Source organism: Petaurus breviceps, unplaced genomic scaffold, assembly GCF_028583685.1.
Source record: "Petaurus breviceps papuanus isolate PSGF00001 unplaced genomic scaffold, PetGlider_PUasm1.0 186, whole genome shotgun sequence".
Classification (NCBI taxonomy): domain Eukaryota; kingdom Metazoa; phylum Chordata; class Mammalia; order Diprotodontia; family Petauridae; genus Petaurus; species Petaurus breviceps.
The window spans coordinates 33,671,646-33,696,519 of record NW_027185798.1 but is presented as its reverse complement, the minus strand read 5'-3'; the positions used below and the strand labels follow the sequence as shown (position 1 = coordinate 33,696,519).

General features: G+C 40.0%; 1 protein-coding gene across 4 annotated transcripts in view; it reads left to right on the top strand.

Annotated features, from left to right (window-relative positions):
• The window catches only part of GPR89A (G protein-coupled receptor 89A), a 42,588-nt gene that overhangs the window by 8,758 nt on the left and 8,956 nt on the right, over positions 1–24,874 (top strand). For 2 of the 4 annotated variants that reach the window (XM_069090171.1, XM_069090174.1), the window contains 11 exons: positions 502–561; positions 1,775–1,878; positions 2,777–2,883; positions 3,389–3,490; positions 4,556–4,588; positions 5,747–5,867; positions 15,552–15,632; positions 19,976–20,085; positions 21,371–21,459; positions 22,406–22,498; positions 24,776–24,871. In XM_069090171.1, coding sequence (XP_068946272.1) covers positions 502–561; positions 1,775–1,878; positions 2,777–2,883; positions 3,389–3,490; positions 4,556–4,588; positions 5,747–5,867; positions 15,552–15,632; positions 19,976–20,085; positions 21,371–21,459; positions 22,406–22,498; positions 24,776–24,871 — 996 coding nt within the window. The remainder of the gene's footprint in view (positions 1–501; positions 562–1,774; positions 1,879–2,776; positions 2,884–3,388; positions 3,491–4,555; positions 4,589–5,746; positions 5,868–15,551; positions 15,633–19,975; positions 20,086–21,370; positions 21,460–22,405; positions 22,499–24,775; positions 24,872–24,874) is intronic. The other 2 variants (XM_069090173.1, XM_069090172.1) reach the window with 2 other exon arrangements.

Here is a 24,874-nt window from a genome sequence, read left to right as displayed (position 1 = left end):
ATATCACATGCCCTAGAACAGTTCTTAACCTGGGGTCTATGAACTTTAAATAAATACACATATACACACACACACGTGTGTGTATATTTACTGCATTTCAGTATAATTGGTTTTCTTTGTAACCCTATGTATCTTAAGCATTAAAAAAATTATCCTGAGAAAGGGTCCATGGGCTTCACCAGACTTGCCAGAGTGATCTGTGGGACAAAAACGCTAAGAACCCCTGCCCAGGAAGAATGCCGTTTCTGAAGTTCAGAGCCATTTCGGCCTCTTCTCCCTCCCTGTGCTGTGAGTTTTCACTGATGTGCCATGTGTAGGTAGCACAATTCAGTTGTGAACCTCCAATCTGTGAAAAAGTTTCATTATTTCAGCCATCTAAACATTAGACTCTTGAACATGGAGCATTCTAGTAAGATCTTCTGACCAAGACCCGATGCACCTTGCCCCACGCCCTTTCGGCAGCTCCTCATCCCAGCCTTGATCTTTTTTTCCCATCTGCAGGTGCTCTTCTTTGGCTTTGGATGGTTGTTCTTCATGCGACAGCTGTTTAAGGACTATGAGGTGAGAAGGGATCCATTTCCCTGCCAGGATTTGAATCTGAAATAGCTTTAGAGTAGAAGGATGAAAATGTCAATATTAGCATAGACATCTCACACGAAGACTAGGAGTGGTATTTTATTACTTACACATCCATTTTAAATATTATGACTTTAAGGCCAACATGGGCTATGCGACTCAAATCTCAAAAGATAACTGGATTCCTCCGGCAAGAGAGAAGGAATACAAGTTGTGAATTGCTCAGAATCTAGAGACAAGGAAACTGATTTAACGATCATATTTCTTAGCCAAAATGTGACACAAGAGAGAATTATTAGCGTAATGCGGACTTGTAATTACAGTTTCTCATTTACTGACTTGGCCTTCCAGTTAATTACCAGGCCATCTGGCTTCACTCAATGTTGTGCACCAGGGCAGGCATTCTTAACCCTTTTACGTGGACCCCTTTGGTGGTCTGGTGAAGCCTATAGACCCCTTCACAGAATGATGTTTTTCAATTTATAAAATAAAATACATACTATTACAAAGCAAAACAATTATAGAGAAATAAAGTTATCAAAATATTTTTTAAAACAGGCTTATAGTCCCCAGGTTAAATACCCCTGCAGTAGAGATTGGTGTTGTTTTGATTTTAGTCTTGATTCTGGCCTAGTATCTTGGGTTTAAGTCTGGACATGTTGAAATGGTTTTTTCTCCTTTGGTTTCATTTCTTTCTGTAATATGTACCACATATTTCTTGGGTTCTCTCCTGGCTACATGCAAAAAATTGAATTACCTTGAGATATTAGAACAGAAATTCATTGGCCTTTCAGATAACAACCCAAACTCCTTTGGAAAGTCTTGGAACTCATCTGTGGTCTCTCCAGTCTTGGGATGGATAAAGAGCCCCTTCCTGAATTAATCAGACATCCTCTTTGCTCGCATGTGTCCAAATCATGGATTTCCTGATATTCTGATATTTCCTGAATTCATGATTTGTGCTTTAAACTCTCCATCCACAAGGAGTAATATAGTCACCTGCCCTACAAATGTAATGTAAATTAAGTAATAATAATCAGATCAAGACTTTCTTGCCTATTCCCTTTTATTCTTTCAAGTTCATAGTAAGATGTGAACACCATCCTATTCCTGTAACTGTAGGGCTTCTGGTGCATGTGGGATGAGGAGGCCTCTCCTTTGGCTGGAGCTGAACATAGTCTCTTACCATCCCTGACAGGTGCGCCAATATGTTGTACAAGTGATCTTCTCTGTGACCTTTGCCTTCTCCTGTACCATGTTTGAGCTCATCATCTTTGAAATCTTGGGAGTGCTCAATAGTAGGTAAGTTTTGTGCACCAACTGACCTTATTCATGGAGAGGCCAGTGTTATATTCTTCATGTAGAACAGAAACTTTTGTCATTGAAAAAATGCTCCCTTTCAGAAAAAATACCTTCAGCCTCCCTTGTGGAGCAGTTAGGACAAGAATGTGAATGCATTTCAAATGTCCGACTTTCTTAAGAGATTAAAACTGTGAAGGCTTTCTCAGTCTTTATGGTACATGTGACTGATTCTCTGTTCATTCATACATTGGATGAACATCCAGGCATGAAGGTCAAGGTCATCTGATCTACCAGGAGCTTCATAGCAAGGACTGCCTTTGACATTTAAAGTTGTGGCAATATAGCCAAAGCATAGTGTCCCAAAAAACTAATTGATGTTCTCAGGAGCATTGGATATTAAAAAATACATGATTGGGGCGGCCAGGTAGCACAGCGAGTAAGAGCACCGGCTCCAGTGTCGAGATGACCTGGAGATCGAATCCCGGGCTTAGACACTTAGCACCCACCCAGAAACACCTGGCCTTGTAACCTTGAGCAAGTTACTTAACCCCAATTGCTTAGGGGCGGCCAGGTGGCTCAGCGAGTAAGAGCACCGGCTCCAGTGTCCGGATGACCTGGAGATCGAATCTCGGGCTCAGATACTCAGCACCACACCCAAAAATAACTGGGTGTGTAACCTTGAGCAAGTTACTTAACCCCGATTGCTTAAAAAAAAAAATACATGATTATTGTTAACCAACAATGTGCCTCCTACTGAACAGACAGAGCTGTTATCTGGCAGTCAGCCAGCTGTTGAGTTTGACTGTCGTCAAGCCAGAGGTGGGAGGCAGTAAACTGTGGGGAGAAATTAGAGTAAATGTGCAATATTCCCAGTGACCTTTTCCAAATTTCATTTCAGTTCCCGTTATTTTCACTGGAAATTGAATTTGTGTGTAATTCTGCTGATCCTTGTTTTTTTGGTGCCTTTCTACATCGGTTATTTTATTGTGAGCAACATCCGACTCTGTGAGTGTTTGAGCCCCCAAAAGTGTGGATTGGGACAAGCATGTTTGGGGACTGAGGCCATCTGAGAGCTGCATTTTTCTTCCTTACTTTCAGTAACCACTGCCCCATCCCCCCCTTTTTTTTTTCAGGGTAGGGGAGTAAGGGAGGGTTCCTGGTTCAGTACCCTGCACATAGTAGATCCTCAATAAATATTGAAGTAAATGAATGTAGTGTGTCCTACCACATCCTACCATCTTACAACATGATATCTGTGTCTCCCAAAGGACAATCCTATCCTCTGTTTCAGCCAAATTTCCCTTCTCCTTTTTTCCCTCTATACCCTCAAGTATTGATAAGGAGTCATTCATGAAAAAGTAGATTGTCCTACTCGAATAGCAAATTTATGTGGATGACAGAGGAAGAGATTATTGGTTTGTTCTGGGTTTCTAAGTAGAGCAAGCTCCTAACTTTTGTGTATCTTGCACCTGCCTTCCACCCCAACCCCAACCCACTCCCTTTATCTTAGTGCACAGACAACGACTGCTTTTTTCCTGTGGCCTATGGTTGACCTTCATGTACTTCTTCTGGAAATTAGGAGATCCATTTCCCATACTCAGCCCAAAACATGGTGAGTGATTTCCTTTTAGGCATCTACTTCCCTTTCTTAGTTTTTTTTCCCAGAGAAAGGCAATTTATTTAACATTTTCTTCATCTTGCATCCTAGCACTGAACTCAATTAAGACCTCCTGTTTTAGAACTAAATTAACACCTTGCCCCCTAGATGATATAAAAATGGTAATTCCAGGACTGAACTATTAATCTATTACCATAGAAATTACAACATTATCTCAGTGGATGAGTCTGTGTTGAGAAAGGTAAGCATTACTACATGGATAAAAAAACAACTTTCCAGAAATCACTGCTTCTTTTCTAGTGTTATCTTCATTTTATAAAAACTCTTTATCATAAACAATATTAAACTTGAACCAATTAAACTTTCTTTGTAATTATTCATATTTTAATTTTTTTTCTTTTTTTATTTAAAAATGTTAATGATGTATTTTGTTTTTAGGTTTCAAACACTTATAGATTACTTCTGCTGTATGAGATGTCTCTTATAAAGTAAAACTGATACTATTGTGATTTCATCTGAGAGTACACACATTCCAATACACACATAGCAGTCACCCCCATTTTTTAAAAAAATGAACAGAAATCTGTTTTCTCTCCCTCCTATGCTCTACCTCTTGAAAAAAGAAAAACAAATTTCTTATTGCAAATATGCATAATCAAGCAAAACAAATTCTCTCAGTGACTGAATACAAAAATATGTCTCCTTCTGCACCCTAAGTCCATTACTACTTTCTAATGCATTGAATATCATTTAAATAAATGAAATTTCAACCTATATCTATTCCAACAACTTTTTAATCTCAGAATTTTTTGGTACATTAATTCTCATTCATTTTTCCTCTTATGGAGTCATAAGATGTTTTCTGTGCTTCTGGTTTGGTTTGGTTTTTCACTTTTCAAAAAGGTCCTTCCCTATTTCTTTATATTTTTCATACTTGATGTTTAACTATTCACCTAATATTTAATGTTGAGGTTGCTTCCAGTTTTTGCAATTACAGATAATTCTGCAATGAAAATATTTAATAGATAGTCCTTTTTTTGTTTTTGATAATATTTTTAGGGTATATTCCCAACAATGGAATTGAGTCAAAGGGTATGATTGTTTTTGTAACTTTTATTGCATGCTGCAAGATTGCTGTCCAAAGAATTCCATTATGCAGTTCTTCCCATAATCAATGAATGTACCTGTCTCCCTACAACCCCGCCAGCATTGAGTTTTTGCTTTGAATTATTTTTGCCAATTTGATGAGTTGGTACTTCAATCTTTGAGTTTGCATCTTTTATATTATTAGTGAAATTGATCACTTTTAATTGATTACTAACAGTTTGTGTTTCCTCTTTTGAAAATAGCCTTTCCTTATCTTTTGACCATTTATTCAAATATAAAAATGAATCCTGGATGAAAACTTGAATCAAGAACCGTGTATGTGTATGCGTGTGTATTTGTTTTTATTTGTATGTGTGTGTGTGTGTGCTGAACAATATGAATCAGCCAATAGAGCTGTCTTCTAGAGTAATTTAAGACAAAAATGAAGATATTAGAACTATATTTGAGCAAGTAAAATATATACATGTGTATAGACATATAGACATACATGTGTATATGCATATATATGGAGAGAGCAAGAGATTATAACACTATTATCAGAACACTGGATAGTTAAAACATTATTTAGCTTAGGAGACTAAATACTGGATATGATTGTTTTCTGCAACAGATTTATTGTCATAATTTTTTTTCAATTTTTTCTACTAAGATTTAAAAAAAATAATTGGCATTCCCAGAATACCAGTTGATAGTGAAAAGAGATAACCCTGAAGCTCACTTGGTAGAGAAACCAGACATTAAAAATTGACTGTTGCAAAAACTTTACATACAAACAATTGAGAGTTGACATTCTAAATTGACTGTGGTGTAATGGAAAAAGCCCTATTCTTAGAGTCCCGAGAAGCCTGAGTTTGGACCCTGCCTTTGACATTTACCAGCTGTGTGACCTTGGGCAAGTTATATAACTCAGTGAGCCTCAGTTTCTTTATCTGTAAAATGAGAGTAATGCTTGTACTACCTACCTTACAGAGTTATTATGAAAATTAAATGAGATTATCCATTTAAAGTGTATTACAGACCTTCATGGGCTGTGTACATGGGCTAATCCCACATGTGGGATTTAAGAATCCCAGGTGAATTTTTCCATTTATAGTAAAGGGGAAGTCAGTTGCTATGTCACCAAGATGACTTCATTTTTTTCAGGGATCTTGTCCATCGAGCAACTCATCAGTCGGGTGGGTGTGATTGGGGTCACCCTCATGGCCCTGCTCTCTGGATTTGGGGCTGTCAACTGCCCCTACACCTACATGTCCTACTTTCTCAGGTAACTTGTTTTTTGTTCTTTTTTCACCCTTTTCTGCCACTTTCAGAAGTTCATGTGTCTTCTATATGGCTGCCTGTCCTCACACCACTATCAAAAGAGTTTAAATATTCTATCTCCAATCCTTCTTTTCATTCATATTGGCTTGTCCATGAGACTAGTTTACTGGTTGTTTTTTTTTTTTTTCAAAAGGGAAAATAATTCAATTCAGGACCTGATTTTCAAAAACAAAGCACATTAATTTGAGCAACAATTCAGTTCAACAAGCATTTATTAAGCACTTACTTCTATGTACCATTTCAGTTACCAGGAAGGATCCAAAGATGACACAGGATAGAGTCCCTATTTCTAAGGAGCTTACCATCTAGTAGGGAATTTATAAAACGTGTACACAGTCAGTCTTCATTGAAGCAGCACATACTGTGCACCAGGTCCTATACTGAGGGCTGGGAATACAAAGAGAGAAAAAAGCAAAAGGCTTCTCTGCCCTCCAGAGCCTCCCAGTCTAAAGCGGGGAAAGGGAGGAAGGAGGGGAGTAACATGCCAGTAACTATGTACAGACAAGACATAAAGAGCAGAGAGAATCTGCAGAGGAAAGACGTCTTGCAGAAGGTAGGATTCACAAAGCTGGAAGAGGTCTAGGAGGTCATCTGCTCCAACCCCTACATAAACAGGAATCGTCTTCTGCACCATTGATGGCATGTGCTAAGTCATTCTCTGGTGATAGGGAGCTCTCTGTCTCCCGAGGTGGCTCATGGAATCTGTTCTACCACCTTCCTTATGAGGCTTCAGCTAACTGGGTTTTTTTTTTTTTAGTGCTTTATTAACTTCTGATTTACATCATCCGTTTCAGCCAGATTTTGAGTTACAAATTTTCTCCCCATTCCCCCCCCACCCACCGCCCCAAAATATCAGTCCCACAGGCTATCCCCTCCTCCAATCTGCTGTCTCCCACATTTTCCCCCATACCCCTTTCCACTTTTCCAGTGGATCTCTATGCCTCAGTGCCTGCACATCCCATTTCCCAATTACATGTAAGATGGTATTAATAATAGTATATATCTATCTATAGATATAGATATAGATATAGATACAAACACACATATACATATATATACATATTTAAATATTTGATTTCAAAACTTTCAATTCCAAATTCATTCCCCTCCTGGAAGATATGCAATTCAGTATAGGTTGCACATGTGTGGCTAATGCAAAACAATAACATAGTAGATACATTGTAAAAGACTGACTACACTTTCCTCCCTCCCATCCCACCTCCCACCCGCTCTACTCTCCACTTTGATCCTGTCTATTTTCAAAAGTGAGTGCTTCCAACCTCCCTCCCTGCCAGCCTACCCTCCCTTCTATCATCCCCCCTCTCATCCCCTTCTCCCCCTATTCTCCTGGAGGGTGAGATACCCTATTTAGTGTGTCTTTCATTCCCTCCTCAAGACAAATTCAATGGAAATAAGGTTGACCCATTCCCTTTTGCCTTCCTATTCTTCCCCTCCATTGTAACCATTTTCCCTTGCCTCTTCTGTATGAGATAGTTTACCCCAATCTGTCTCTCTCCATCTCCTCTCATTATATTCCTCTCACCTCTTAATTTCACCTTTTAAGTATCATTCCTGCCTGTTAAATTGGTCCTGTGCCCTCTATCTATGTATACCTGTAAACATATATACACACATTCACATGCCCATATACCCTCATATATAGACAAATATATATATTTCTAATCCCTTCAACTACTGAGAAAAGTTTCATAAGTTACAATTATTGTTTTTCCATGTAGGAATGTTAATAGTTCAACTTTGATAAGTTCCTTATGATTCCTTTTCCCTGTTTACCTTCTCAAGCTTCTCTTGCTTCTTGTATCTGAATGTCAAATTTTCTATTCAACTCTGGTTTTTTCAGCAAGAATGCTTGAAAGTCCTCTATTCCACTGAATTACCATATTTTCTCCTGAAACATGATACTCAGTTTTGCTGGGTAGGTGACTCTTGGTTTTAATCCCAGCTCCTTTGCCCTCCGGAATATCATATTCCAAGCCCTTCGATCCCTCAGTGTAGAAGCTGCCACATCCTGGGTTATCCTGATTGTGTTTCCACAATATTCAAATTGTTTCTTCCTGGCTGCTTGTAATATTCTCTCCTTACTCTGGGAATTCCGGAATCTGGCTATAATATTCCTAGGAGTTTTCTTTTTGAGATCTTTTCAGGAGGTGATTGGTGGATTCTTTCAACCTCTATTTTGCCCTCTGGTATTAAAACATCAGGGCAGTTTTCTTTGAGAACTTCCTGGAGGATGATTTCTAGGTTCTTACTTTGGTCATGGCTTTCAGACAGTCCAATAATTTTTAAATTATCTCTCCTGGATCTATTTTCCAGGTCAGTGGTTTTTCCCATGAGATATTTCACATTGCCTTCTATTCTTTCATTTGTTTGGATCTGTTTAACAACATCTTGATTTCTCACAAAGTCATGAGCTTCCATTTGCTCCAATCTAATTCTGAAGCAATGATTCTCCTCATTGAGTTTTTGAGATTCTTTTTCCATCAGGCAAATTCGGCTTTTTAAGACATTCTTCTCCTCATTGCCTTTTTGGGCCTCCTTTGCCATTTGAGTCAGTCTGTTTTTTAAGGTATTATTTTCCTCAGTCAGGCTGTTGACTCTCATTTCATAATTTTCTTGCATCATTCTCATTTCTCTTCCCAATTTTTCCTCCACTTCTCTTATTTGGTTTTCAAAATCTTTCTTAAGGTCCTCTATGGCCTGTAACCAGCTTGTATTTTCTTGTGAAGCTTTTGGTGCAGGAGTTCTGACTTCACTGTTTTCCTCCTGTTCCATGCTTTCCTCCTTTTTGTCCCCAAAATAGGAGTATATTGTTGGAATCTTCTGTCTGCTTTGTTTCCTTTGCCTGCTCATTTTGCCACTCAATTACTTGACTTATGGGCTTTTTGCCACAGTAGGACTCTGCCACCAGACAGGGGAGCTTTCGTCCCAAACGCTGGGGTTTTCTCAGCTGCCAGAGGTATTAGATGGGTGCCCTCTCTGAGGTCTCCAAACACTCTGGCAAGCTGGACACACACCCCAGAACCTCCACCCTAGACTGTAATCCAGATCCAAGCAGGTTAAAGCAAGAGCGATTACCCCTCAGACTGGTGCTTGGTCCCCCTACACTCTGCAGGCCAAGAGCTGAAGCCGCCACATGGTGCTGGCTGGCTGTGCCGGCGGCTTTTCGCCCCGGGGGTAAAAGCCATGCACTCCCACTTACTGGTCCCAAAGTTCAGACTGCACTGACCTCTCACTTTGTCCTTTGTGTCTATGTGTTGATAAATCTGGAAACGGCCACAGCTGCTGGTGATCTGGAGTCCCTCTGGCCTGGAGGCTGGTCAGGCCTGCCCTGGGGCTAAAGCCTCGGTGTGGGGCTGGGCTCGGCTGTGCTGGATTCCTGCCGCCTGCCGGGCTGTCCTTAGCGGGAGGTTAGCTTCTCTGTGTCATTTTGTGGGTTCTGCAGCTCCAAAGTTTGTTTAGAATCCCCTTTTTACATGGATTGGGGAGGGTGGAAGCCAGAGCTGCGGGAAGGTCGTGCTTCTACTCCGCCATTTTGGTTCCGCCCCCACCCACCCCCACCCCACCCCCAATCCCCAGCTAACTTTTGCTTAAACACTTCTAGTGAGGTAGAACCAACCCTACCCAGAGGCAGACCAGGCAGCAGTGGGGTAGTTCTAATTGTTAGGACATTTGTGGAGCTGAAATCTGTATTTTGCTGCCTGTTTCTCCTGGTTCTGTTTTCTTTTTGGAGGAGGGAAGGCAAAGCATTTGGGATTAAGTGATTTGCCCAAGGTCACACAACTAGTAAGTGTCAAGTGTCTGAGAACGGATTTGAACTCAGGTCCTCCTGATTCCCGGACCAGTGCTCTATTCACTGCACCACCTAGCTGCCCCTCCCTGGTTCTGTTTTCTAGGGTCAATCAAAACAAATCTAACCCCACTTCCATAGGACAGTCCTTCAAATATGTGGAAGTTTTAGTTATGTCTCCACTAAGTCTTTTCAAGACTAAAACACCTCCAAGCTCAATCTATAGATTCTGTGGCTTTTGCTGTTTGCTGTTCTGGCTGCCTTCATCTGAATCTCCTGCTAAGCAGTGTCTTTCCTAAAATGTGTTGCCCAGAACTGAGCACAGCACTCCAGCTGTAGCTAGACTAGGATGGAGTAAAGAGGGACTATCACCTCCCTAATTCTGAACTCTTAACTCTAAGAATGCAGCCTGAGCTTGCATTAGCTTTCTAGGTATCACATTATTGACTCATAACAAGCTTCAAGTCCATTGAAACCCCCATATCTTTGTCAGGTGAACTGCTTTTTAAGCCGCATTTACCCCATATACTACTTGGAAAGTTGATTTTTTTAAACCTGACTTTAAAATTTTCCATTCATCTTTACTCAGTGTCATTGTATTAGATTGAACCCAATGTTCTAGCTTCTCCTAATAGTATTTTGGATTCTGACTTAAACTCAGTGTATTAGCTGCCCCTCTCGGCTTTGTTTTGTCTGCAGATTCAATAAGCATGCCATTTAGGCATTTTTCTGTGTCACTGATAAAGATGTTCAGGACCAACAAAGGACCACGGAGGATTCCTGGGCCACCATACTGGAGTGTGGCCTCCTTCCAAGACGTCATCAAACCATTAATGACTACTCTCTGGGCCCAGCTATTCATCCAGCTATTATGAACTCTGCTGACTTAGGGGGTCTTACTCCCTTGGATAGATTTCAGGGAGTCTTTGAACTTGGAAAGAAAAAAGTGACATCTTTATTTTTACTAATTTCTGACTAAAATTTATTATTTCCTTCAGTTATGACTATAAGAAACCCTTTATTCTGAGGAAGGGTCCACAGGCTTTACCAAATTGCTGAAGGAATCCATGACAGAAAAAAAGAGTTAAAACCCCTGTTCTAACTGTACTTACATCTACCTCACACCTTTCCTTCTTTTCCAAAAAAATAGTAGGAGAGACCCTGTCAAACATTTTACTAAGCTCTGGGTAAATTATAAACATAGCATTCCTCTGATTTACCAAGAAAGAAAATGTGGCATATGCCTCAAGACCAGGCCCAGGGTTAACCCTTCCCATTACCCAGTCTAAAGGTTCTTCTTAGAGGACCTTTAGATAGAGGTAACAGAAGAACCCTAAGAGTTTGGTAGTTCCACCTTCTTTCCTTCCTTCCTTATTTATCTACTCCAAGCAGTGAGCCTTTGATCATCTTCTTGCCTACCAGTATGGTGCAGCCTTGTTTGTCACTTTCATTTTGCATTCATCACTAGGCTTCTGAAGCCATATTTTAGAGAACCATTCCATTCATCATGAGGCAGGAGACCAGAGTTTAAAGGCCTCCTCAGCCATTTACTTGCTTTGTGATCACTGGAATAACATTTAACCTCTTAGAGCCTCAATTTTCTCCTCTTAAAAATGGGAATAATTATACTTTCACTACCTACCTCAGAGGTTTGTTGTGAGGAAGGCTCCTCACAAATCTTAAAGCACTAAAGAACATGAAAAATTAGATTATCTGATACATAAAAGTACATAATAAATGCTTATTGATTGATCATCGAAGATAGCAAATGCAGCATGATAATAATAATAGCTAGTACTTATATAAAACTTTAAAGTGTGCAAAGTATTTTAAATATATTCTCTCAACTGATCCTCACAACAACCCCCATGAGGTAGGTGCTTTTATTGTCCCTATTTTATAGATAAGGATGCTGAGGCAATATTTGAACTCACATCTTCCTAGTATCAGATCCAACACTTTATTCACTATGCCACTTGGCTGCCTGGTGAAGTGGAAAGAACATGAAACCTGGGTTCCAATGCCACCCTTAAAGTTTACTAAACATGTGACCATGATAGTCATGAAGGTTCTTTGAGCATCAGTTCTTGGAGGATAAGATGAGATCAAGAAAGAGCAAATAGTCCATAGTGTATGAAGTCTTATACTTCATATAGCATATATTCATACTTCATAGCAACCTGAAGAGGTAGCTAGATTGTGGAGCAATCTGAAGGCCAAGCCCAGGAGTGTGTGTTTGCTGTGGTGGACAGGGGTGACATTATTAGACCTATAAATTAGGAACATTAATTGCTCTGCAGCTGTGGGCAAAGTGGATTGGAGAAGAAAGAGATTAGAAGTAGACAGATATTGCAGACAGAGGTGAGAAGCCCCCGAACTAAGGTGGTTCCCATGGAAATGGAAACAGAAAGTGCTATAGGGATGTGAGAGCTATTTCAGAGGTAGAATTGATTGGCAAACAGTTGTATATGGAGGGTGAAGTAGAGGAATGAATCCAGGATGACTGAGCTTTGAAGCCTAGAAAACTAGAAGAATGATGGTGCAATCAACAGAAAAGGGAAAGGTAGAAAGAGGACCTACTGAATTCAATACATCGAGGTGGAATGCTTCAGCAGGCAGTTATAAATTCAGGACTGGAGTTCCAGGGAAATTTCAGAGCTAGAGATATACATTTGGGAGTCATCTCTCTACAGGTGATGATAACTGAAACCATGGGAGTGGACAAGATTGCCAAGCAGGACTGAGTAGAGGAATAAGAAGGGAAGCCAAGGGAAGAGGCTTGTGGGGGGACCCTTAATTTTGGTGGAGGGAGTAAAAAGAAGAGAGAGGTTAAGGAGGCCACAAGGAGAACTAGGGAAATGCAGGGTCGATTAGTCCAAGAGAGAAGATCATCAAGAAGAGGGCAGTCAGTGCTTTTCAGAGAACTAAAAGGACATTGGTTTTGGAGATAAGGAAGGAGATTATTAGTGACCTTGGAATGAGCACTCTCCATAGGTTGGGAGATTACAGAAGGGTAGAGGAATGAGCAGATAGTGAAGAAGCAGAAGCAGCAAATGGTAAATTGTTCTTTCTAGAAATTTCAAATTGAAAGAGAATAGAGAGAAGACAATGGTTTAAAGAGTCAAGGGAAGGCTTTTTTTTTTAATAAGGGAACTCAGAATTAGTTTGTAGGTAGAGGAGAAGTAGCAGAGGGTCTTGTGTAGCTCAGTAAAACTATGAGCTATGGGGTGGCCAGGTAGCACAGCGAGTAAGAGCACCAGCTCCAGTGTCGGGACGACCTGGCCATGTAATCTTGAGCAAGTTACTTAACCCCAATTGCTTAGGGGCGGCCAGGTGGCTCAGCGAGTAAGACTACCGGCCCCAGTGTCAGGATGACCTGGGAATCGAATCCAGGCTCAGATACTTAGCACCACACCCAGAAATAACTGGCCGTGTAACCTTGAGCAAGTTACTTAACCCCAGTTGCTTAAGGAAAAAAAAAAACTATGAGCTATGCCATGCAAGGTTACCCTAGACAGATGGATCATAGTAGAGAGTTCTGACAAAAGGTGATCCAATGGACAAGGAAATGGCAAATCACTCGTGTCTTTGCCAAGAAAAGCCCATGGATGATAAAAGAGATGACCCCAGAAGATAAGTCCCTCAGGTTGGAAGGTGTCCAACGCACTACTGGGGAAGAACAGAGGATGACTGCAAGTAACTCCAGTACTAATGAAGCAGCTGGTCCAAAGCTGAAAGGAAGCTCAGCAGAGGATGTGTCTGGTGACAAAAGGAAAGTCCAATGCTGGAAAGATGAGTATTGTATAGGAACTTGGAACATAAGCTATGTGAACCAAGGTAATTTGGATATAGTCAAATAGGGCATGGAAAGATTAAACATTGATATCTTGGGTGTCAGTGAACTTAAATGGATGGGAATAGGTGAATTTCGTTCAGGTGGTTATTACTTATACTTCTGTGGGCAAAAATCTTTTAGGAGAAATGGAGTGGCTGTCATAGGGAGAGAAAAGCAGTACTAACTGGAGTATAATCTCAACAATGACAAAATGATACCTGTTCAAGTTCAAGACTAATCATTCAGCATCACAGTAATACAAGTCTGTGCTCCAACCACTGATACCGAAAAAGCCAAAGTGTATCAGTTCTATGAAGACCTACAACATTTTCTAGAAATAACATCCAAAAAGAGAAAAACTACATCATGGGGAAACAGAATGCTAAAGTAGGAAATCAGAAGAAAATTAGGATAACAGGGAAGTCTGGCCTTAGAGTAAAAGTGAAGCAGGGCAGAGACTAATAGAGTTTTCTAAAGATAATGTGCTAGTCACAGCGAATGCTCTTTTTCAACAATCTGAAAGGCAATTCTACCCATGGACATCACCAGGTGGTCTATATAGAGATCAGATTGATAATATACTTTGCAACCAAAGGTGGAGTAGCTCTATACAGTCATTTAAACAAGACTTCGAGCTGACTGTGGCTCAGATCATGAGTGTCGTATTGCAGAAAAAAAAAAGTAGTGAAAACCATCAGACCATATAGGTATGTGCTAAATAACATACCTTATGAATCTGAAATGGAAGTGAAGAGTAGATTTAAGGGACTAGATCTGGCAGATAGAGTGTCTGAAGAACTATGGACAAAGGTTCAAAATATTATATAGGAAACAGCAACAACAAAAAAACATCTCAAAGAAAAAGAAGAGCAAGAAAGCAAACTGGCCAATAAGGCTTTACAAATAGCTGAGGCAAGAAGGAAAGAGAAAGGGAAAGACATACCCACCTGAATGCAGAATTCCAGAGAATGGCAAGGAGAGATAAGGTTTTCTTCAGTGAGCAATGCAATGAAGTAGAAGAAAATAATAAAATGGGGAATACAAGAGTTCTCTTCAAGAAAATTAGAGAGAGCAAGGGCACATTTCCTGCAAAAATGAGCATAGGATAGAAGGGCCTGGCAAGCTGTCGTCCTTAGGATCACAGAGTCAGACCTGACTGAAACAATAACAAGAGGAGAAGGCATCATTCAAAAGGAAGAGATTAAAAGTGAATGAGAGAGATGTTTGAGGGATTAAAGACATAGGTGCAGGTCTTAACATTGGCAAGGGCTGACCCATCCTATGACACCAGAAAGAAGGAAAATAGGGTGGGATGAAGAAAATTTTAGAGGCAAGAAACAGAGTAGGAAAGCAAACCATGATCAGCTTCCATCTTTCCAGTCATTTAGGTGGCAGGATCATCTCCAGAGAGAGAAAGTGGCACTGGAGTGAGAGGTTTGAGCAGAGTGGAACTTTGTAAAAACCCCCGTGGTGAATGTCATAAGCGTCAGTGAAATGAATGAAGAATACCGTGCAAAGGAAAGGTCCAATTGGGTTAGAAGTCATCAATTTATAGTGAACCTATTTAGTAGGATCGAATGACTTTAGTAGTAGATGGTTGGAAAGTAGAAGCAGAGCAGGTGGAAACAACATGATCTAATCCCAGCTTCCACCCACAGTGAGTGCTCTCTTCACTCATGCTACATTAAGGAGATACCTTGACAGTATGCCCTGCCTGTCACTGGACTAGACCTAAGGAAGAATGTACAAGAGATGAGACACTAAGAGCCCTCCACTATTCTTTAATCAGCATCCCAAGGAATAAAAACACAATTATCCTAATTTAATGTGGCTATTTTAAAGTTCTTGAGGGAAAGGCACGGGCTTGAATTAATTTGTTGTACTGTGTGATGATGGGTGACTTTAATTAGACCTGACGCTGATGACAGCACCTCCCTTATGAGCCTAATACAACATTAATAGGATGTATATGTGTTTTATTACAGGAACGTGACAGACACAGATATTCTAGCCCTGGAACGCCGACTGCTTCAAACCATGGACATGATCATCAGCAAAAAGAAAAGGTCAGATTCTGGAACACTCATAATGATTTTCATCCCTTTGGGGTTTTCTAGCAAGACAATGTAAACTCTAAGAACCACTATCAGCAAGGAACTTTTATCTTGCCCATTTCTGAGTGTCATCCTGTGTCTAAGGTATCTTGTATCTAAGCTGGCACAAAAACATTTTGAAAAAATACAGTCACTTACTGGATTGAACATTTTGCTTTAGAAGAATAACAGTTTCCATTTATTGTCACCCTCCATTGGATGATTAGAAGTGGGGGAGGATTTGTTTTTCCATGGCAGATCTTTCCATTTGCTTTTCTCCAGGTACCTTAAACATCCTTCAAACATTATAATGGTCATTATTGTGATGATTAACAGCAAAGTTCTTTGAAAATACACATTTCAGGCAAAGTATTTTGCAGAAGTTTATATACATTCAGAGTATTTTATGGTGGGCAAATCTCATTCTCCACTGAATTCCTATTTATAGTACTTCATTTTGGTGGGAAGGTGAGCCTGAGTTCTTAAACATCTATACCAGAGGACCAGAAATTCTAGAAGATGAACCATATGTCTCTTTGGCAAAAACCAGCCTAGTTTATTTTGATAACTGTATTTCAATATAATTGACTTCCTTTTAATCCCATATATTTCATATTATGCATTTAAAATAATTTTTCTGAGAATAGGCTTCCTAGACTGCCAAAGGGATCTGTGACACAAAAAAAAGGTTAAGAACCACTGCTTTGGGCTGGTTGTATTAGTGGAGAGCCCCACACCAACTAAGTAACACCTTGAAATATGAAAATGTCATGGCTAATGTCACCAAGATTTAGCTGGAAAGATTGCTTAGGAAATGTACAAACAAATTAAAATAATTTTATTCTGTTTTCCATGTGTTAGAATATGTTTCTTAAAATCTAAAATGTTTTCCCTTCACTAAAGCCATTACCATTCATATATAAATGGGGATATGCTAATCTTTAACAGCCAACTTTCCAGGAAGAAAAAAGTTTAATTTGCATTATTAACATTTTTTCTATCAGTTTCTTAAGTTTAGACAGTCAACTGATTCACAACGTTTGCCAATTTCTGAAGTGTAAACGCTCACACTCAGCATTTAACAATCAGCTCTTACAGACCACTTTGATTTGGCTCTAGCACAGACCTAAATGACTGCTTTCATCTGGCTTTCAGCATGATTCTAGATTTTTAAATGTCAGTCATAGTGTGTCGGATAGAGTGCTGGTTTTGGAAACATGAAGACCTGAGTTCAGATCCAGTGTCTGACACTTACTAAACTATATGGCCTAATCAGCCAGCTTTTATTAAGCACCCTACTGTGTGCTAACTGCTGGGATGCAGACAAAAAATAAAGCAATCCCTGCTTTTTAAGAACTTATCTCTCTCTCTCTCTCTCTCTCTCTCTCTCTCTCTCTCTCTCTCTCTCTCTCTCTCTCTCTCTCTCTCTCTTTTTCTTTTTGGAGGGGGGAAGGCAGGGCAATTAAGTGACTTGCCCAAAGTCACACAGCTAGTAAGTGCTAAATGTCTGAGGCCGGATTTGTACTCAGGTTCTCCTGACTTTAGGGCCAGTGTTCTCTATTCACTGTGCCACCTGGCCACCCTGAGAACTTATATTATCTCAAAGGAAATGACATGTATACATATAATTACATACAAAATACATACAAGACACTTTTATGGTAAGAAACTCCATAACCCACAACATTTGTAGCTGGCCAGGATTTTGAGGTAGGCTCTTTTCTTCGGGAAATACTTTAGCCCGTCATTACAAGGATCAACCTTAGCACCTTTAACACAGGTTTTTAAGACTTGCTTTTTAGAGGGAGGTCTGTACCATTCTTTTAGAATTGATCGAATAGTTTGATTGTTTATTAGAGCTTAGAAAGCCACTTTGAGAAGTGTAACCATTCGAGGGGAGTAGGAAATGAAAAGCACCCTCAGGTTTACCAGCAGAGGGCGTCAGGAGGAGGAACAAGTTTACCAGACTAGCATATGTTATGTGTGCTTTAGCCGTGGGGAGGAGCAGGAGGAGGAATATGGAAAAGGCACAGGTTGTCTTCTCAGTTGGAACACCATTCAGAGGATGGGGCCTGGAAGGGTCAGGAAGCCTTGTTTTACTGAAAACAAGGACATTCATGCAGGGCCCATGATCAAAGTCTCTCTGTTGGGGTCTCGTCAGATGGTCTCCATCTTAGAGTCTGACATGACGTGTTATTTGTGTTGGTTATTCATTCTGTTGCTGTAGCAAGTAAAGCCTTTGTTCTGCTGTATTGTGAGATGGGCTCAAATATAATCTTTACCGTCAAAGCAAATATGTATAGACCTCAAAACTCCTATTTCAAGAGAGTCACATTAATCCCATATTGAAATTACAGTTACATGGTAATCAGGAAATGCCAAGTGAAACTGCCCCAGATTGGTGTTCTTTCCTCAGATATTACTTCCTACATAGTTTTTGATATAAAAACCTAGATTATTGTGATGAACAAATTCAGGCAGTGCAAATGTCTTCCCAGAAATTAATTTTTTCATCATTGCTTACACTGTCTATAAAACAATATACTTTAAAGGTTAAGAATTTGTATTACCCTGAAGTCTCTTCTCTTCTCTTTGCCCCATATATTTCAGAGGAGGAAATAGAACCCTTTGTGTGTGAGTCAGGCATGAGTTACCATCACTAATGAACAATCTTTGTCCTTTTGGATTTCTTTACCCTGGTCATTAAGTCACTACAGGTTGCTTCAAGGCATTCTGCTCTCATTTTTAAAGCTGTGTAGGGATCAGGGAATATAGATTCATTTGGTGAAATTTTGGACCAGACTAGAGGCTTTTGCCAACTAAGGTATACATCCATTTTCCTTACAGAATTTTCTAGCCAAGTCTTTGCTAAATGCAGAATTTGTTCTATTCATTTTTGAGTTGTTTTTTTTCCCAGATTATGACTTTTGTGTTCTATTCATAGCTGAAGGCTCCCTGTTTGAGCTAGGCGACTGATTTTGTCCCAGTCAGAGTAGGACCTGCAGTACTAAGAACAAATATTCTTGCCTTTAAAATGTCATATTGCTGGCGTCTTTTATTTGGGTTTTTTTTTCCCCTTACCCCATCTCATGGAGTTGGATGTAACTTTCCTAACTCAGTTCTTGTTTGTTTTTTTTCCTCAGCTTTATCCACCTCAGAAGTAGCAGAATAGGTTTGTAAATCAGTAGAAAATTGCAGACTGAAAGGAAAGGGAACAGTTAGGATGGGATTATGCAGCTTATCCCCAGTGTGAACAGCACATTCAGCAAGCTTCTGCTGCAACCTGTTAGCAGCCTTCATAGACATGCCCTTCCCCATTTGGAAGCCACGCAGTGGTGTGAGCACTTCGCAGGCACTGAGATGGAGGAAAATAGGCAGGCATTTCTATAGCTCTTCACTTTTTATCTCCTGCCCTATTATTCCAACACCATAAGTGAGAAGAGGTTCTATGTGAATAGGGTCAGGACACCTTCCTCCTCCACAGTCACCATCACGTACCTGTTGAAGACTACCCACATATTAAAGCAGAAAGGCAGATACCTGCATCACCAAGACATGGAGTCTGCTTAAGTCATTTGCCTCTTCCTGAGTAATTTCAGTTTCCTAAGGTGATGAACCCCATAGTAAAAGAGAATGAGACAGAAAAATACAAACCTTGGGGCGGTGAACAATTGCTCAAAATCTTCTTTTATTCACATACTATCCAGAGGCTGCCCTGAGGCTGTAACTGAATGAATAAAATTATTTGGGAAGGGGAAGTACATGAGTTGACATGGCTGGCACTTTCTGGGATCCCTTATTGTGCCAATCTTGCACACAGTTTCCAAGAACCATTTAGTCTCTTGTATTGGAGTTACAACATTTGAGTTGATCCCTGCAATATTCTCCAGTGCTCTGTCTCACTATTCCTGCCCCTTGTTTCTCAGACCAAAGTAATCAGAATTTCCTTTATAGATACAGATTCCAATGAAAGTCTACTCAAAAGACAGTAGAAGAGAGGTGCCACTTATCAGTTTCTATGGTCCCACCTTCCCAGTTTTCAGAGACTTATTCTAATTTCTTTTAAACCTGTAGGCAGATGGCACAGTGTGAATTTTCATGGTTGATGTGATTTTGTTTGTCTAACTATATGCTACTGAGCCATCAGCAGGAAGTTTGAATCTGGTTGTATCTCTTCCTGAACTGACTCAAAGCAGCTTTTGCTTTGGAGGGGACAAAAAAAGAAACTCCATCATCTTCTGTGTAGTATCCTGGGCTTGGGTCCTGTGTCCTGTCTTTGTTTCTTTTCCAGGTCTTTGAATTCTCTTTCTTTCCAGGATAGCCATGGCCCGGAGAAACCTGTTCCAAAAAGGAGAGGTGAATAACAAACCATCCGGCTTCTGGGGAATGATTAAAAGTGTTACCACATCAGCCCCAGGAAGCGAGAGTATCCTTTGTCTCTGTGTGAGCCTCATCCTCAGCCCTGGGTGAAGAGAGGAATAGAGGCAGCTGCTTCTGAGGTCTGTGTGCGAGTCAGCCTGTGTCCAAAGTGGACAAAGTACCTTCTAGAGAAGGACGTTTTTGTGATCTCTGCCACTCCACAGTGTGACCTAAGCGCTTCCATCATCCTTTTCTTCCAATGACTATTGATCTTAACAGTGATATTTCTCTCTTGCGGCACATGAGCATAATGAGTAGAGAGCTGGCCTTGGAGTCAGGAGGCCAGGGTCAAGTCCTACCCCCAGCATTGACTGACTGGGCAAGTCACCTCGCAGCCATTGTTCCAGGCACATCTTTGAGACTATAAGCTGCAGGGAAGCTGTTGCTTATCCAGGAGGCCCCTGTACCAGTGAAATCCCAGGTCTGGTCCCTAAGCCTATTCCTGTTTCTACCTTGCACTTGTACGGCTCTGCATGGAGTCAAAGCATTCCCGCAAGAAGGTTTATTTGAGCCATACAACAGCGTTTTTGCTAGTACTTGGGTGATGACCATGACAGCCATAGTGTAGTATATTGGTTCTTCTGCAGACTCAGGGGGAAAGTGGCTCAGTGGGTCATTTACAAAGCCAAACAACCATGGGACAGAATGCAGCAAGATGGGGAAGATCGAGTGAGATTAGAGATAGGTGTTTTGAAAAAAGTCAGATTTCCCTCCTTAGACATGTCATGTCCCAAAACCTGGAGTGGCCAGAGCAGTAATGGTTTAGACAGTTTCAGTCAAAAGAAGAATAAGAATAATTGCCACTAAAAGAATAATCAGGTAAACCTTTATGATCTAGCTAGATTTAATAAATAATTAATATATTTATATATCACATATATAAATATAAAAATATGTTTAATACATAAATTAAAATATATTAAATCATTTAATAAATAATTGATGTAATTAAATAATAAATAAGCCATCTGAGTGGTGAGCACCTTAGGATGAGGGAGAAGCTGAGTGGTGGGTGTTTATGAAAATATTTCTTTTCTTGAGAAGCATTATGAGCCTTATTTGGGAGTTGGCCAAACTACTGTGGTCTAGAGCACAGCTTTGACCTGCACTTTGAGGAACCCATACTCCATTTCTAGGTTTAGTGTCAGGCGTCTAGGAGCCAAGAGAAGAGTCGCAGAACCCCAGGAAGCTGAGCTGTTGTGGGGACCTAGGAAGGGGATGAATTAGAAGGAAGGCTTAGCTGCCTGTCAGAACTTGAGTAGAATATAAGCCTTGACTCCAGACTGTTCCAGATCTCACTCTCATTCAGCAGGAAGTGGATGCTTTGGAAGAGCTAAGTAGACAACTCTTTCTGGAAACAGTTGATCTATATGCTACAAAGGTACAGAGTGGAAGATTACTAGATTATCTCCAGCCATGGGGGAAAGAAAGACTAAGCTGTCCCTTGGGCCCATATAACCAAGCAACATAAGACAATTTAGACATGAAAATTGTCTAGTATCTTAGACAATTTAACATGCAAATGTGGGATCTTGGGGAGTGGGGAGCCCACACAAGCTGTGAAGTGACTGTTGCCACTCTCATAGGACAGAGCTCTCCATGTCCTGTTGCTGCAGGAGCATTGCTTAGCCTAGAGCATCACAGTTTTCCCACTGTCCCCACTGGTGGCCCCTTTTGCCAAATTTGTTCTGCTGGTCCTGACACCCCCTCCCACTTTGTCCAGCTATATTCTAAAGAGCCAAGACAGGTTACAGAGCCATGTGACTGAAGAAGCAGCTAGCCATATCTCCATTTAAACTGATCTATCCAGACTAAGCGTGGCCTGCTCCCTATTCCTAGACTTGGTGGGAGGGAGGGAAGTCAGTCAGTGTAATAGAACAGAGTATTGGATTTGGAATCAGAAAAGTTTGGTTTGGATCCCAGCTTCAACAGCTCTCTCTGACGACCAGAGTCAAGAAAATCCACGTCCCTGAGCTTCCGTTTCCATTTTAGTAAAATGAGGCAGCAGACTAAATAGTCCTCTAAGAGCCTTCCTACCTCTAAATTCCTTGGACTGCCACCATTAGGCTGGGAGCAGTGTGATCTAAATAAGAAAAACTCAGTAAGTGGAGGGTGAGAGTCATCTTGATTTCTTGTTAGGAAAACAATACCACCTGTGGAGGTTCAAGAATTATTCTTATGCTCTAGAACTGGAGTCCATGTAATTGTTGGTGTCAGTTGGCTAGCCTGGGTGTGGCTCACAGAGGGAGAGTAGCATAGTGGAGACTGGATTTTGATTTCATGTAAATCTAACATGTTACGTGTTTGTTTGTTTTTTCTCCCCCCAGGAGAGAATAGAATATTCTAAAACTTTCAAGGGAAAATACTTTAATTTTCTAGGTTATTTTTTCTCTATTTACTGTGTTTGGAAAATTTTCATGGTAAGTGTACTATTTGTTGTGTTGGAGTCTTTGTAAAGATAATGAGAGAGAGGTTTGGCTTAATCAATACCTTTAACTTAACTTGTTTATAAAACATTGTCTCAGCCAGGTCAAAACTTGAAACTTTTTCTGATTGCCGTCCTTTGCATTTTTGTCTATCTTCATAATAATAAAGCACTGAAATATGAAGCATGTAAAATGAATACAATTATTATTAACAATTTCAAATGGCTTTCCATCCAATATAATGCTCGAGTTTAAATCAGGCAATATACTCAACATCTGGTGGCCATTTAGAAGACAAACCGCCTAGGTGCTTTTTGTTTAATCATCTTCATCTTTAAAATAAATGACAAAGTGGTTAAAAATAAAAACCTTTAGATTAATTTACCTCTTATATTTACTGATGTAATTTCTTTGTAGCTGTTGTATATCATGTCCCATAGTAAAAATTCTAATATACATGTTTTCTAATTACTGACTGCCTTTCATCTTATTGTTATCTGTGGTCATCAGTGGTTTTCTAAGTAAATACAGTAAAAGCCAATTTTGCTGTATGATTTGATTTTCCCAGTGGGAGTATATCTAGACTAAGAGATGATTTGGCAATGATATGATTAATTTAGACTATACCAGTTGTTACTAAATTTCTGTTTCATTTTGCACCATATACGGACATAGTCCCTAGGATGCCTTGGTTTGGTCATCATCCATGAGTGCTAATCCAAATCATGAGTGCTCCCCATGCATCCTGAGATTTCTGTTCTCTGTTTATACCCTATCTTTAGTGACCTTGTGAGTTCAGCTCTCATCTCTATGTAGATGACTCAAATCAGTGTGGCTTCTGAGCTTTTGTCCTACATTACCAAGCACTTCAAACTTAATATATCTAGAGTAGAACTCTGCTGCTTTCCCCTTTCACTTCCCCAGACTTCCCAACTTCTGTTAAGGCCATTGCTGTCCTGCCAGTCCTAAGATCTCAAGTGCAGAATTATCCTTGACTTTCACCTCCTTCACATCCAGTTGATAGCAAGCTTGTGACTCTTTTACCTTTCCAGTATTTGTCACATCTGTCCCCTCCTCTCCATTCACATAGAGAATTCACCCTGCTTCAGGTTCTCATCACTTTTCACCTCACCTCGAGTACTGTAATAGTCTCCTAATTGGTGTTCTCATTTCTGATCTCTCCTTTCCTTCATAAAGCTGCCCCAAAAAAGTCTTCCCAGAGCATAGGTCTGACCACATTGCTTCATTGTCTCCCTATTGCTTCTACAAAGTCTTAAAGTCTTCTTAAAAAGTCTTTAAAACTTTTCAGTTTAACTCCAGCCTACTTTTCCAGATTTATTTCACAGTACTCCTTCACATGCTGTTTCAGCAAAACTTGTTGGTTTGCTGGTTCCAGAGCTAAGTACTTCATCCCACACCTCTGGGCCTTCCTCATATCTTGCTCCTAGAATCCTTAGACTTCTTCAAGGCTTAGTGCAGGTGCCACTTCCTTTGGGAAATTTTTCCTGATCTCCCTAGGTTTCAGTGCTCTCTTCCACTTTAAATCATTTTGTATTTACTCAGCTGTCTGCATATTGTATCCTTGAATGTAATGTCTTTTTTCATGTTGTGGATGCTTAAAGGTTTTTTGAGCTAAAGAGATTTGACTGTCCAACTAGAATCTTCTCCTTCCAGAGTATGATTTCTTTGGCTTCCAACAAACTCAGAGATATTGCACCTTTTTCTTTGAAAAAGAATAGACTACTCCAAAACTTTCAAAGTTTCAAATAGGTAAAATCTGATGTACTGGGTACTAGATTAAAAAGAAATATCTCTTTTAAGTAGCAAATTAACAAAGGGAGTATTTATTGAATATCTGTTGTGTTCCCAGCAGTATTGATGAAAGGGATACGGACAGCATATTCTATACATTTTAAATGGGTTTGGAATAATGTTATTAATTGGTATTAGCAATACCACTCCAGGTATTCATGAGTTTAAAATGACCCCAAAACACATGCTTATTACCTTTGGTTCTCTGCAGAACTCCTCATAACAGATAGAGAGTTGACTTCAGAAGAGAGATGGTTTATATGGAAACATTTATTTGATTACAAATGAGTTAAAGAAATAAATGTTTTTCACATATAATTTGAATCTTGTTTAGAATTGTCATCTTTGGGTCTGCACAAGAATTATCCAGTCAGGTAATGCCTTGAGGTTTAGTTTATAATTGTGAAACTCTTGGTCAAAATAGCAAGTGAAATATAGGGCCATGTGTATTTTTTGCAGGCAACAATCAACATTGTGTTTGATCGAGTTGGAAAGACCGATCCTGTCACAAGAGGCATTGAGATCACAGTGAATTATCTGGGAATCCAGTTTGATGTA